This window comes from Plectropomus leopardus, chromosome 9, assembly GCF_026936395.1.
Source record: "Plectropomus leopardus strain MGB_pleo_1.0 chromosome 9, ASM2693639v1, whole genome shotgun sequence".
Classification (NCBI taxonomy): domain Eukaryota; kingdom Metazoa; phylum Chordata; class Actinopteri; order Perciformes; family Serranidae; genus Plectropomus; species Plectropomus leopardus.
This window is the reverse complement of record NC_142184.1, coordinates 1,622,334-1,636,965: the sequence shown is the minus strand read 5'-3', so window position 1 is coordinate 1,636,965 and position 14,632 is coordinate 1,622,334. Positions and strand designations below refer to the sequence as shown.

The 14,632-nt window shown below is 41.5% G+C and overlaps 1 protein-coding gene across 1 annotated transcript; it reads right to left on the bottom strand.

Moving 5' to 3' along the window:
- Positions 1-1,654: 1,654 nt before the first annotated feature.
- On the bottom strand, positions 1,655-13,738 carry gpr37l1b (G protein-coupled receptor 37 like 1b). The gene is made up of 4 exons (XM_042492683.2): positions 12,351-13,738; positions 7,955-8,263; positions 6,549-6,920; positions 1,655-5,018 (listed from the first exon to the last, which is right to left on the bottom strand). The coding sequence occupies exons 1-4, from the start codon at positions 13,047-13,049 to the stop codon at positions 4,845-4,847; spliced, it is 1,554 nt and encodes a 517-aa protein (XP_042348617.1). The 5' UTR covers positions 13,050-13,738; the 3' UTR covers positions 1,655-4,844.
- Positions 13,739-14,632: the final 894 nt, after the last annotated feature.

Genomic DNA, 14,632 nt, shown 5'->3' with positions numbered 1-14,632 from the left:
GTTTCGTATATCTAAAATCTGTACAACCTGCCCTAAAAGGTTATGTAAGTTTATAAACCATAATAATAATATTTAAAAAGTAAGTTTAAGTATTGAAATTGTGTCATTCAAAAAATGAAACTGAACAACTTTATTTAATCAGATTTTCCAAAAGCAAAACATATTTATCCAAAAGTAGAAACATAAATTAAATATTTCTTAAGACTCAATAAGTTATTAGAACTATTTCAATCATTTAGTGTTTGAGATATGCTCTTTTTTAGTGCTAAGGTGTTGTAAGGGGTTCATCATTCATACCTTTGGTGCCACCACATGTTTTTGCAGCGCAGGTAACAGCACAATGTCGTCATTAGGACTGTACAGTACGATGAAAGGGAAGATGGTAACCTGAGCTTTCTACAGCAAAAAGATTGTTTTAGCTATTATGGTTTTTATTTTAGATGGATATATATACAGGGTTATGCTAAGAGCGGTCTCTGGCGGCCGTTATGGGGAAATTTCAGAGGAAATGCAGGTGAAATACTACATTTACACCGTACATAAAGTTAGATCTGCTGCAAAAAGAATAAATACTTCAGCTATTATGGTTCTTATTTTAGATCTGCTTGAACAGAATCATGCAAAGGGTCAAAAATTTAACATAACAAAAAATAAAAACTTGTTTGCATCTGATAAAGTATCAAAAATGTTTTACTTTCCAGTCGTAGTCTCTTTATGCCTCGACTCAAGACGAGCAGTAACTTGAGATCTTCTCTCCTTGTTGGCACACGTTACTTTGTCCCCCATATCTTTAAATGAAGGACATTTAGTTATTTATGTGCTTTAATAATCGCTTTGATGAGTCTGCTGGACCTTTTCTTATTTGTCAAAAGTAAATCAGAGTGTCATCTGCATAGCTGTGGAGAATAATTGTACCGTGGAGCTGCAGAGGAGCTGCTGGTTCCAGAAATGTTTTTTTTCTGCACTCTCATGTAGTGTATCATTTAATTTTCTTTATATTTAAAACAGTTTTTTCCTGTTATTTTGGCGCATGGCTCCAAACAATACAATAGCCATGATCCTGTAGAAATGAAGTCATTCACAATTCCTCATTGTTGTAGTTGTAAACAAAGTGCAGCGGCGTGTTGGCTGAACTGATTTACGCCGCAGATTGTAACTTTCAGCTGCTTCAGCTTCCACCTGCTGTTAGCGGCACACCTGACAGAAATTCGCGCTCCACTATTGGATGCTTCTTGCCCAAGTGCACCTTGGGAGCCGTAGTTGGCTTCTCTCCATCAGTTTTTATGTCCACAAGCTTCTTGTACCTTTGTTTTTTGTTTTGTTTTTTTTAACAATGTTGGAAATCTTTTGTTCTAATGATTATACCAGGACAGTTTCATGTCCACCGATTCATAGGAGCTCTGGCTGTGTGTCATTTAACTCCTTCTGTGGTAAAAAGTAAATTGAACTTTTACTTCCAGAACCATGGGCACTTGAAATAAATCCTGCCACTCCCAGTTGCAGAATTTGTCCGAAAGAAATGAAGCATATTGGCATTGAATAATAGTGGCCTCAGGACTGAACTCTGAGGGACTCCACATGTTTTGATTATCAGCTGTGTCCGCTGGATCAATAACATCATTATTGCATCAATAAGGTTTCCAGACAACCACGGTTTAAATTACACAGATTTATTTATAAATTACCACCTCTACATTGAATTGGTTGGTTTATGCTTCGTTCACAAGATAAAAACAACCTGCAGAGACACTTTAAAAAGAAAATAGAAGAGAGGCACTAAACGTTATTTGTGTAGACTATCTCTATATAACAACGTTATCAAAGAGTAGAGAGGCACTTGTCAACTTTGTTCACATTTACAGTCAACTCAAACATGACACCAGAGGGACTTGAGCTGGTAGTATGTCACATTCTTTTGTACAATTATCACGTTTTATTTCAATATAAAACATGTGAGGGCTTGGCCACAAAACATATTAACCCTCTGTAAGTCGGGACGTGAATAAAAAACAGGATCACTGTCATGGTGCTGTTTATTTCAGCCATTATTATGGAATCATCTGTAAGAATTTAATACCAGTCTACCTTTTTGTTATTATTTAGGATGACAAAAGTAACCTCTAATGACAATGATTTGGTAAAATCTCCTGCAAAATTTGGGATAATGGGATAATGAATTTTCACCTTATTTTACGTGTTTATTTTACTGTTTTGATTACTCAAAATATGGTTAATGAAGAGGCTAATATGGCTATTTTTTTTAGCGTCCAGGCTGTGCTGCTAATATTTGTCTAGCATTGACTAGATAACCAAATTATTTTTTTCAGCTCAACCAATAAAACAAAGTTCAAGTTTGAGAAATTCAAACATGTAATTTGTTTGAATTAATGTTTATTCCATATCCTCACTTTAGACAACAGTCAAAAGGTGATTGCACTTTAAAACTCAACAGTAGTCTTAGTTTTGCCAAAATATGGTTTTGAATCTAAAATGTTAGGCGTTAGCAGATAAAACTTGCAGATAATCTTGGCACCAAACATCAGCTGCTTTTATGCTCCATTTTTGTGTTAGCACAGAAAACAACAGTGGGTCAGATGGACAGTGAATTTCAGCGTTGAATTCAAAAGCTGAGAACAGTCATTTCAGTTATTTTGATAAAACAAAATAACTGAAAACATGTTTGATAAAACAAAAGACAGACTTTTCATAATGAAATATTTATCTGGAGAAAGCAAAAGTTGTTTTTTCTTTAGATTATGGGATGATTATGGAGAACTCGAGAATTAGTGTCTGGTTTAACTGATCAAACCTGATTTCAACCTATTTTCTACTTAAATTAAAAAAAGGACATTTCTTAATGTTACCTCTAACAGAAAAAACAATGCCATTACTTTATTTAGTTGCTTTAATAACCAGCTTATTGGGTCTACTGGACAATTTTTTTTTCGTTAAAAGTAAATCAGAGTATCATCTGCGTAACAAATGAGTCTGTTAATAAGTTATTTCAGATGTCATCTATGTATGCTGGTCTGGTACGGGTTGATTTTCTCATTATCACAAGATAAAAAAGCTTGTTTTCTCAATATAAATAAATGAATAACTCATGATCTTGAAATAACAGTCTTATATATATGCAAACATGGCTGTTCTTGGCTTCTGTAGTTGAGCACACCCAGGTCTCATAATTTATTTTTGTCCATATTTGATTGATAGTTGGAATTTCAGTGTTAAAGATGTGCTGCACTAAACATCTCTGACTTTTGGTGAACTTGCAGCTGCAGGTCATGACCCACAGACACTGTTTTTTCTCTCAGAGTAACGTCTTGATAAAAGCAAAATTAGTGACTGACTATTCTCTACTGGCTGATTCATTATCTGTTGATTCAGACGCCGCGGGTCTGACAGTCCGGGCTGAGGGCTGAGGAGACACTAAGACACAGTCGGCTCCGACAAATATTTATATGAACTGAACATTGTGACACTGAACATTACAAAGGCATAAACATTCTTGTGACATAAAAAAACCTGACTATCTCACTTCCCTTCATATAAAGATGTAATTAGTCATACATCTAGCATTTAAAGTAATCTACATTCATGTCTTCTGTTTCTTCATTTGTTCTACTTATTTTGAATTTGACAGTGAAAGAACTGCACTACAGACATATTAATACACTTAAAAACTTCCTACACAGTTTAACTTCCTGTACAAAGAGACCGCCTCAGTACCGAGACGGTCTGAGTCCTGTTCAAATACTCCTCAGATCTCACTCCTGCCCCAACTTCTCCACTTCCTTACCTTTTGGAAACATAAATGAAGCTGTTCATTCTTCACAGGAATAGAAGCTGTGGAAATTACTTTTACTATAACCTGAAGAGCTGCGCCAATCTAATTTAAAATTTAACTTGCAATTAACTCCACTTTTATCTCTACAAACTAGGTCTTTTCTTTGTGCACGAACGCCTTCTGTTGATGACATATCCTTGATTATAAGGGTTTTACTCAAAACTACTGAAAACCCGGGCTGGTTTGTGAGATAGCATCAGGGTTACAAGAATCCTGAGGAGATGCGGTTCAAGAAGTGGAGATTTTGATGGAAAAAGGGTATAAGTGTATACTAAACAAAGTAGGAGGGCACGCACATCCAAAGGACTTCTGCAGGTGCAAGATCAAAAAAATCAAACCAGGGCAAGAGTCAAACAAAAGATCGGCACACTGATGAAGATCTCTGATCGAAAGGTTGCTTTTGGTACAGTGTGCGGATCTTTAGTTTGACTCAATAAGTGTACATTAACCAAAAACTCCACTCCTCATTTTTAGAGCTTAGAAGCAGCTTCTTCGTGTTCTCCACTGAGCGCCTGTGAGGGTTTTAAACTGCTGCTAATTATCCTAACTAGGATCCTAACTAAACTAGGATTTATCCACCCGCTACTTTTCCATAAAAAATCAGCTTCGGACGTCCAGGATTTTCACGTCGTACATTATTACAGCAGGAAGTTGGAGAGAAGAGTCCGTTCGGAGAGTCCTGAAACAGGCTCCTGCTTTTACAACAGCTGGTTGTGCAAGTACAGCAACTTTTCTAATCTCACTACAGATTAAACATCACTTCCTGTACAGACAGGAAGCTGGAGGGGGTAACACTGTGTCCATAGAGGGATATCATACAAATGGAAACTCCTGAAGAGGACGAGAGGACAGGTAGAAAAGCGATCGTTGTTCTGGGAGAGAAGCTTTGGAGAGAGGAGAAAAGAGAAGTTAACTAAAGAGAAGAGAAACAGTGACGAAGGGTAGAAAAGAAGATGAATGGACGGAGGACATGGTGGTTAAAGAGGGACCTATGGCTCTAGCTGGAGATGGACAAGATGGCTGATGTCTCTTTAGCCTTGTCGAAGAAGATGGACGTCTCATTGGCTGCCTTCAGTTTGACCTGGGCGGAGCTTGGCGAGCCCTGAGCCGCGGTTGGCTGACACTCCTGACAGCAGCAGCAGCAGCAGTCCATGAAGGCCTGACCGAGCGCCTGAAACACAAACACGCAGGTCAGTGCTGTCAGTCTCTGATGGCTTCTCTTTATCGAAGAACAACAATAGCGTTAATGACTCCTGCAGACCTACAGCTGCATCTGCACCGGCTCCAGATTCAATGTGTCAGTGCACAAAATGTGTGCATTTCTCCCGCGTTTGTCAGTTAATACATTATTCTGTGTGATTCTGCCACTCTGCATATTTGAAATTTTCTGTGTTGGGCAAATACCATAAAGACTGAAGCTGAAGAAAACAGCGAGCCTGGCAACCCAATCAGTAAAATAAAAGTTAGCATTGTACATTTCTGCAATCCATGGATAGATCACGATCTAGTGATACTCATCTTAAGGCCTGCGGGCCAAATCTGACCTCCGATAAGGTGCCAGGTGGCATCCCAGCCATTTTCTAATACACATTAGGTGTCAGAGCGCATAAATCAGCTTCAAAATAGAGCTTGTTGATCAAAAAAAGTGCCAGTAGAGGATCCCCCACACCCCGCGACAAGAGCTCTGAGCTAAGCGCCTAATGTCCTAAAATCCTAGAAATGTCCTTAAATCGGAGCTGGCTCGTCATGGCAGCGGTTGTGCCGGTACAGCTGGAGATGTCAATGTCATCAGAATTCAACACGTCTCCTTACATCGTCCAAAAATATGGACACGAAACAATCTGTCCAAATTGTCTTAAGTTGGCAAGTTATAGCATGTTACCACAATGTCTCTGAAAAACCCACCACGTCCTGTATTGATGATATAGTCCAGGGATATTTAATATACTTTCTACAATTTTAGGACATTTCTAGGATTTAGGACATTTGTAGATCTAGGATAATGCATCTTTGACAAAGACTACGTCAGGGATACTCAACTCACAGCATGCAAGCCAAATCTGGCCCCCGATAGGAAATTAGTTTTTGAAAATCTCACAAACGTGCTAAAATCCTAAAAGAATTTCTAAAATCCAAGAAATATCCTAAAATCCTAGAAATGTCCTAAAGTCAGAGAAACGTCCTAAAGTCCTAGAAACATGTGTGGGGCAGCTGCAACTGGCCCCCGGCCTCCGGTCATTTTGCAAAAGTGGCCCCCAGGTAAAGCAGGTTAAGTTTTCCTGATGTGGTGGATATCTTAAAACTTTACGTTTGTTTTTTCTGTTGTTTTTTCTCACGTTTCAGCAACATGTGGTTAATGAGTTGTTCGAACTAGACACAAAAACCATTTGGCTATGGTTGGAAACGGATTGTGTTTGGGCGTAAAAAAACTGGTGTAGGGGCCACTATCTGGCGCGTAGTCTTGCTAACTCAGTTTGGAGAGCAGACAGACTTGTCGGGGATCCAGTGAAATCTCTCGTAACGTGTGACCCTCTGCAGCTGATATGCAACTTTAATATGAAAACCACAACAACGCGAAGACATCCCATAATAAGACCGACAGTGCTGTCATGTGGTCCGTGCACCAATCTGAAAAAAAGTATTCACAAAGTGTCCTGACTCGAATCCAGTGAGCCTCACGACCTTTAACCCTCGTGCGTACCTTACACAGACACAGCAGCAGCACCGGCGTCACCGACGACTTGAAAAACAACAGGAAGTGATGCAACAGCGCCAGCATGGCGGCCGTGTCCTCGGAGACGGTGATGTGCGTGTAGGCCAGCGTGATGTTGCAGACGTGTTCGGGCAGGGCGCAGAGGCCGTAAACCACCGCCAACGCCAGCAGCGTGCAGTTCAGCTGCCGCTCCACCGCCTGGTGCTGCTGCCGCTTCTGACTGGACGAGCGGTCGTCTTGGTTACGCTGCTTTTGGGCGGAGCTTGAGTCGCTGTTGACGTTGCGGGTGGCCATCTGGCAGAGGACGGTGAAGAGGATGGGGAGGCAGAAGTAGCAGCCAAAACACCACCACATGCGACCCTGAAAGAGAGTACAGAAGTAATCTGATTACTTTACGGTAATACTTTTTGGTACTCTTTTTGTTTGTAATAGTACAACGCAGCCTCATACGATACTTTCTATGATATCTGACAAATTATCGTCCCTGCCGGTGGGCGGAGGTTTAGAAAAAGAATCACCGTTCAGCTTCGTCATGTTATGTATTTAATGTAACGAGTAATTTTCTTGTAACTTTAGAGCTGCCTCTGTTAAAGAGATTCCCCTCTATTTTGAGATTTAGTATTAAATATATTCTTTTATTTTATAAGCCGCTCAGTGACTGAAATGTTTTACCTCAGGGAGAAAGCGCAGCAGGATTGTGATATTCTGACGGCTCGGACGCAGTGAAGAGAGCAGACGGAAACCTTCGACTGTGAGTACATTTAATCCTTTAAGTCAAAATTCAGATTTAATACTCGATGCCAAAAGAAACGGAGCCAATGAAGAGAGAGACGTTACTGGTAAAAGGACCAGTGGTGTCAAACATGTTTCTGAATTTTATGACATTTGTCGGATTTTAGGACATTTTTAGGATGTTTCCAGGATTTTAGAGCATTGCTAGGATTTAGGGTGTTTTTAGTATTTTAGAACGCCTCTCAGACTTTAGGACATTTCTAGAATTTTAGGTTATTTCTAGGATCTTCGGACATTTTTAGGGCTTTAGAACATTTCTCAGATTTTAGGACATTTTTATGACTTTTTTAGGATTTTAGGACATTAGGGTCTTAGCTAGGACCTCTGTCGGGGTGTGGGGGGGATCCTCGACTGGCACTTTTTTTGACCTATTTTGATGCTGTTTTATTCACTCTGACACTTATGGAGACTAAAAGTACAGAAACAATTCAGAGTCAATCACTTTATTATTACTATTATTATTATTATTATTAGAAAACAGTTGGGGGCCACACGACACCCTGTCAGGGGCCAGATTTGGCCAGCATCAGCATCACTGCAGTACAGCAGCTTTTGTCTGTGTGTGTGTGTGTGTGTGTGTGTGTGTGTTTGTTTGTTCTCACCTGGTGGTACCTGAGCAGCAGAGAGTGGAGGGAGTCGGGCAGGTAGAGGGACAGAGGGGAGGACGGGGTGATGGTGCAGGAGTCCACCAGCCGGCCGGTGGACGGGGACACGGCCTGGCTCAGCTGCCACAGGAAGATTTCGGGGCTGGACAGCAGCAGGGCGGCGAGCCACACCAGCAGCAGCTTCAGCAGCACCGTGCGGCAGCGCTCCACCCGCCGGGCCTTCGGCTGGGACGAGGACGTGGCGGCGTGGAAACGATCGATGCCCAGAGCGCACAGGGTGAAGGAGGTGATGCCCAGAGACACGGCCTGCGGGGACGAGGAGAAGACGCGGTGAAGGTCAGAGAGCGTTTTCATCAGTTTGATCAATCAGAATCAGAAACTGACTAAACTGAGAAGACTGTCAAAGCTTAAAGAAATTATTCAACATTTTGGGAAAAACTCTGATGTTGGACATGTTGGAAGTGTGCTGGAAGACGCCTGTCAATGCAGTTCATGCATCCAAATCAGGGGTCAACGCTCAAGTACCAAAACCTGCAGCTCCTCTAATGTCCTCCAGGCATTCACAGACCGTCATGTCAGAACGTCCAACAAAGCAGCAGAAAAACAAACGTGTTCACAGCCTCGTACGGAAAACAGCTTTGATCTTTAGAGCTAATTTCAGCATTTATGACAGAAAATAACTCCTCAGAAAATAACGTATTTACGGGATTTACCAGTTACGAGCACATGATCAGCCCTCAAAAGTGGAAAATTGGGAAATTTCGATGATACCCGAGTATCACATTTGCGTGATGTTTCAGGGCCGCAGAAATGGCTGAAATCATGGAAACATTGTCAACAACTGATGGTAAAAAAATTAAATATTTGTGTATTTTGTTTCTAGTAGCTCTCATTTACTTTTAGTAGTTTCCTATTTTAGTTTCTGCATCTATTAGCTGCAGCAGACAAACAAACTGTGAACACTGAGAGCAGCGTCATTTTACAACACGAGGCGCCGACGCCACGTCATTGATGCAGAAACACGGCGGCTAAAGTCAATGTTTGGTCAATGGGAAGAAACGTTTTTATGAATTTGCGTATTAAATATCAATTTTTTTTCACATGTAAAGTTTAATTTGGTATTAATGTCAGTAAAAAATGTCCTGGTAAAAAAGTCTCTGTGGCCGAAAAGTGAGAGTCTGATCCATAAGGACATTATATGTTCATATTTATTTACCAAATACAAACTGTCTATAAAGTTTATTGAACTCTTTAACACCTGGATTGACATCAGTTTTCTTGTGCTGCGTTCAGATGCTGTTTCACAAGCGTCGAAGCGCTGAAACCTGAAAAAGTCGGTTTGATTTATTTTTAAAGCATGAGGGGGGAAAAAAGGCAATGTAATTATAATAAAATAATTTTTTTTTTTAAAAAGCTAGGGAAACGTTTCTAAAACTAAAATATGTTAATAAATATCATAATTATATATTTAAAATTATTCAGGAGAATTAGTGTAATTTTGCAAGTATTTTTAGCTTATTTTATTTTTCATTTTTACTTTTTTAATCTTTTTGCAAAAAAAAAAGTGAAGAAATACTCATAGAAAAAAATGAGGAGGGGTGATTACATGATATGATCAAAACAACATCTACACTCACACAATAAAACATCCTTAAATGTGTTGAAAAGAGTCATCGTCCCGAGGAAACCGAGAGCACGGCTGACGGCCATGTTGGGTCCCTTTTTCAGCTTCAGCTCCATCAGCTCTCGCCACAAAAATGGTCTTTGTCATTTTACAATTTCTAATGTTTTTGAATTTAATATGACACAAATTTTAAAGTTAAAGGTTTTTGAATATTTGGGGATTTGGGGTTTTGTATGTAAATATCTTAAGCAATTACCCTCTTTTTTAAAAAATTTCTTACCATTATGATAAAGTCTTTCATTAAGGTATAAAATAACCAAAAATGTACCGCAAAAATATTTTGAAAAGATTTTTTTTTTTACTTTGTGTGTTTTTTTTTTTTTTAAAAAACATGAAAAACAATTTTACCAACTGCCATCAACTACTACACACAAGGTTAAGGTCATTTTCTTGTTTTTATTTTCTACTTTTCTTTTCTTTTCTTTTCTTTTTTTTTTTGCTTATTTTTAGGTAATTTTCTTGTTAATTTTTAATACATTTCTTTCTGATTCTTTGGCCATTTCTTGTGAAGCTGCTCATTGCCTTCCTCCTCTCGTGCCTTTAACAGAAATCAAGCCAGTTTGCTCAGGTGTCAAAGGGTTAAACTGAAAACTGGTTTTGTTTTATATTAATTTTACAGCTAACAGATCTCATGTTATAATCTGACTTCCTGTCTGCAGCTTTCAGCCTCAAACCCATTTCCTGCTGAAGACATCAACCATTAAAAATACAAATACAAACTCTCGATTATATAAAGAAATCTCAGTGATTTCCAAAAAGGACTTTCCTGTAATAAACCCACCTGAAATCACAAAATAAAATATCAATCATGAGTTTTTATTTTTACATCCCTCAAGTCAACTGTAATCTTTATTTTTTAAACAGTGAATCTATAACCTGACTGAACCATAGTACAGCAGTAGTAATGATGATAATAATAATATATAATGAAAATAATAATAATGATAATAATAATAATAATAATAATAATAATAATAATAATAATAATAATAATAAATAATGATAATAAGAATAAATAATGATAATAAGAATAATAATATATAATGATAATAAGTATATAATGATAATAATAATAGTAATTAGAAATGTTTCCCTAGCTTTTTAAAAATAATTTTATAATTTTATTACGAGACATTTTTGACAGAAATCAGTCACTTTTGTTCACCGTCGTCAGATCAGGTCCACGACGTGTTTAGCTTAGCTTAGCACAAAGACTGGGAGCGGGGGGAAACTGTTAGCCTCACCGATCCAAAGAGAAAAAAACACAAAGCGGTTTGAGAAAAAGTGCAAACAGACGAATCACGTCCGCTCACTTCTGCCGACCGAAGGTCCGACATGGCCGCCAGAGACGGCGAGGGTTACAAATCATACAAACACAGTTTCACCCCAAATTTGTTCCTGTCAAACCCTGAAAGCAGCAGCAGGACGTTCCAGCGGACACAGCAACGCTCTCCACGGCGACGGCCTCTCGGTCTCAGTGACGGCCGCGTGTTCGTTTTAAAACCTCCAACATTTCTCAGAAAAACAAAATAAAAACTACACTCGATAAGCGACGGCTGATGACCCGACGGAGCGATTCGAAGACGTGTTTGTATCTCGAGCTTCACGTCAACAAAAAACAAAGTTGTTTTTGTCCAGTTCCTCATTTTCTTTTTCCCCAAATTTTTAAAGAAAATCAAACCAATGTGCTCGGGATTCAAAGGGTTAAATACGTGTGAAAGACGTCTGAAAGCAGCACAAGAAGAAGCTGAACGCACCACAAACTGACACGGCTGAGCAGACTTTAGGCCGAGTTTAATTTGCTCCAGGTCCAAGTCAGGTCCCGGGTTAAGTCTTAATCCAGTACTCGGCCTGCTCTGCTCAGGGGCCACTTTTTCTGAATGACAGGAGGCCAGGGGCCACAGCGGCCCCATACGTGTTTCAAGGATTTTAGGACATTTCTAGGACTTTAGGAAGTTTCAATTTTAGGATGTTACTAGGATATCAGGATGTTTCCAGGATTTAAGGATGTTTCCAGGATTTTAGGAATTTTTTGGAATATTAAGAGATTTCCAGGGGTTTAGGAGAGTTCTTGGATTTAAGGACTTTTCTCTGATTTTAGGACTTTTCTCAGATTTAGGACGTTTCTAGGATTTTGCGATATTATCAGAATTTTAGAGGGACAGATTTGGCTTGTTGCGGTATTACTGACATAGCTTTTGTCAGAGACGCATCAGGACACGTTATTCTAGATCGAGAAACGTCCTCAAATCCCAGAAACTTCCTAAAACTCTAGAGAGAAAGTTGAGTATCTCTGGACTGTGTCATCCGTACAGGACGTGGTCGCTGCTTTTGTGACATTGTGGCCATTTTACGACAAGTTGGACGAAGTGTTGAGTAACCGTCCGTATTTTTGCGGGTGGAAGGAGACGTGTCGAAGTCTGCCGACGGCAATATCTCCGGCTGTATGGACACATCGCTAACACGACGAGTCAGCAGCGGGCGATGGTGTGGGCGTTATAACTGTACGCCGGGCCCTTTGACCTTAAAGCGTAAGTGACGTCTATGGTAACAAATCTGACACGAGGTCAGCTGGAGACGTGTGACGAGGTGTGAACGTGTCTCGTCTGTCCACTGAAACATGGTAACACCAGCTGTGAACAGGCTCAAAGACTTCTCCCAGGACAGGTAAGAAACCCCAGATCCCACCTCCATCTAAGCCCCACCCACCTCCATATAAGGCACCATGCGACAGGTGATGTCACCCAGGATTCTCCTATGGGCGAGCTGGTTGAGGACCACCACAGGAAGGCAGAGCACCAGGACCAGGAAGTCCCAGAAGGCCATGCTGGCCAGCAGGTAGTTCCAGGCGGACCTCATGTAGTAGTTGTTCCAGACGACACACATGACCGCCATGTTTCCCACCACGCCCACCGCCAGCACCAGGCCGGCCAGGAAGAGGACCGCGTAGGCCGCGTACGAGCCGTCCGCCAGCGGGTAGAAGGGGTTGAAGAGTCCCGGGGCGTCATGGTCGGAGCTGGACGCGTTTCCATGATTGACATCATCATCATGGTGACTGGCGTCCCCTGCTCCCACTTTGGTCACGTTGGCGAACTCGGTGGCCTGCGGCGCTGTCACCGAGTCGTTCTCAAAGGACTGGCTGAAGGTGGACTGTTGCTCCTCCTCGTCGGCGCCTCGGGCCAGGCGGCGGTGCTGGTCCGCATCTAGATCCAGCATCTCGGGGACGCTCTGGTTCGGGACGTCCCGGGTCCTGAGCTGCTCCTTGGTGATCCAGAGGGGTTCCAGTTTGACGAGGGAGGAGGGTTTGTCGAGGGCGCCGCTCTGACTGTCGTGTTGCCCGACACTCTTTGCGTCCGTAACCAGAAGCAGCAGGAAGAGACACAACGACAGGCCGACAGACGGGGCCATGACGCAGACTTCAAACACCAAAGACTCCCTGCAAATTTGGTCGACCAGAATGATTCTGGAGATTTTTGTGCCTTAAAGGACGTGAAAACAGAATAAGAACTTCCAGAATTCCAGCAGTGTTTCCAAAAACAATCAACCCGCAAAGTCTCCGAAACCTTTCAGTAAGATGCAGGTCTCGTTCAGAGCGGAGTCAGAGGAAAAGACAGTAATTTGTTAAACAATGCCCAAAAAAAAAAAAATTACGCCAAAGTTGTCGGCTATTTACGAGACATCGACCGAAGCTGCAGAAAGTTTCTAAATGATGAAGAAAAGCCGGATTTTTGCTGAGACGTCCTCCAGATTGTAGTCCAGACAAGATAAAGATGTCCTCTGTTTTCACCTTCTCTTCTCTTCTCTTCTCTTCTCTTCTCTTCTCTTCTCTTCGCAGCCTTGTCTCTTTAAACTCCCAGGTTTCCCACTCTAAAACTCGACTCTGTGTTTCCCGTCCATTAGTAGTCCAAACAGGTGTGGGAGCTCCAGGAGCAGCAGGAGGAGCAGCAGGAGGAGGAGGGGGAGGCGAGGCTCTGCGTCCGTGTCGGGGCTGCTGTGTCTGGGCTGCAGGCAGCGGAGAGACTGGGCGTCCTGGAGCTCTGAGGGTCTCTGGGAACAAGCAGCCCTCTGCAGTATGGCTGGATGGAGCCTTTGTCAGGACAACACACACACACACACACACACACACACACACACACACACACACACACACACACACACACAGAGGCTGCAAACAGAAGCATACAAACAAGGTTGGCACAAACACAAATACACACATTTGTCTGCACAATCAGGCGTGCATACTTTCTTTTGCTCTTTTTGGCTCTCGCTCTCCCACTCTCTCTCTCTCTCTCTCTCTCACACACACACACACATGCATATGCACACACACGCTTGACACACACATTTAAACGCGCTCGGTTCTACTGCCCCCTGGTGGTGGTGGTGTGGTGGTTTCACTGGGTACCAGAGCCAGCTGAGCCCAATGAAAGAAGCAAATCCGACTTGAATGCTGATGAAACCACTTTTCTCTCTCTCTCTGTGTGTGTGTGTGTGTGTGTGTGTGTGTGTGTGTGTGTTCTTGTTCTTCTTCTGTTAAACTTCACAGTGAGAACATTTTTGCAGGATGAGGACAGATTTTGGCTTCCCCTCGCTGTCTTTTGTTTGTTTGTCTGAATTCTGCACTTCCATATTAGTCCTGTACAACAGTGCTGCGTGTTATCTGTAAATGTGTTGGTCTGTTTCGTAGTGGTCAGACTGTTGGCGGGTTTCCAACACAGATTTGTGCAGAACGTAAGCGATATCTTGGAAATGTTGATAAAAGACAATGTGGAGCTGACTGTGTTTCCTCTGAGTGATGTTCTGCGACTTCTCCTCTGGTGAAAACGTTAACAGAAGCATGCTGATGGAGGTTCAAACTTTGGTGCTAGTGCGGTGGCTGCAGTAGAAATAAAGCTGCTAATGTTTTGAACATCCATCGCCATGGTTACTGGGATGTTATCACCCGAGGATACGTTTCAGAACATCACTCAGAGGAAACACAGTCAGCTCCA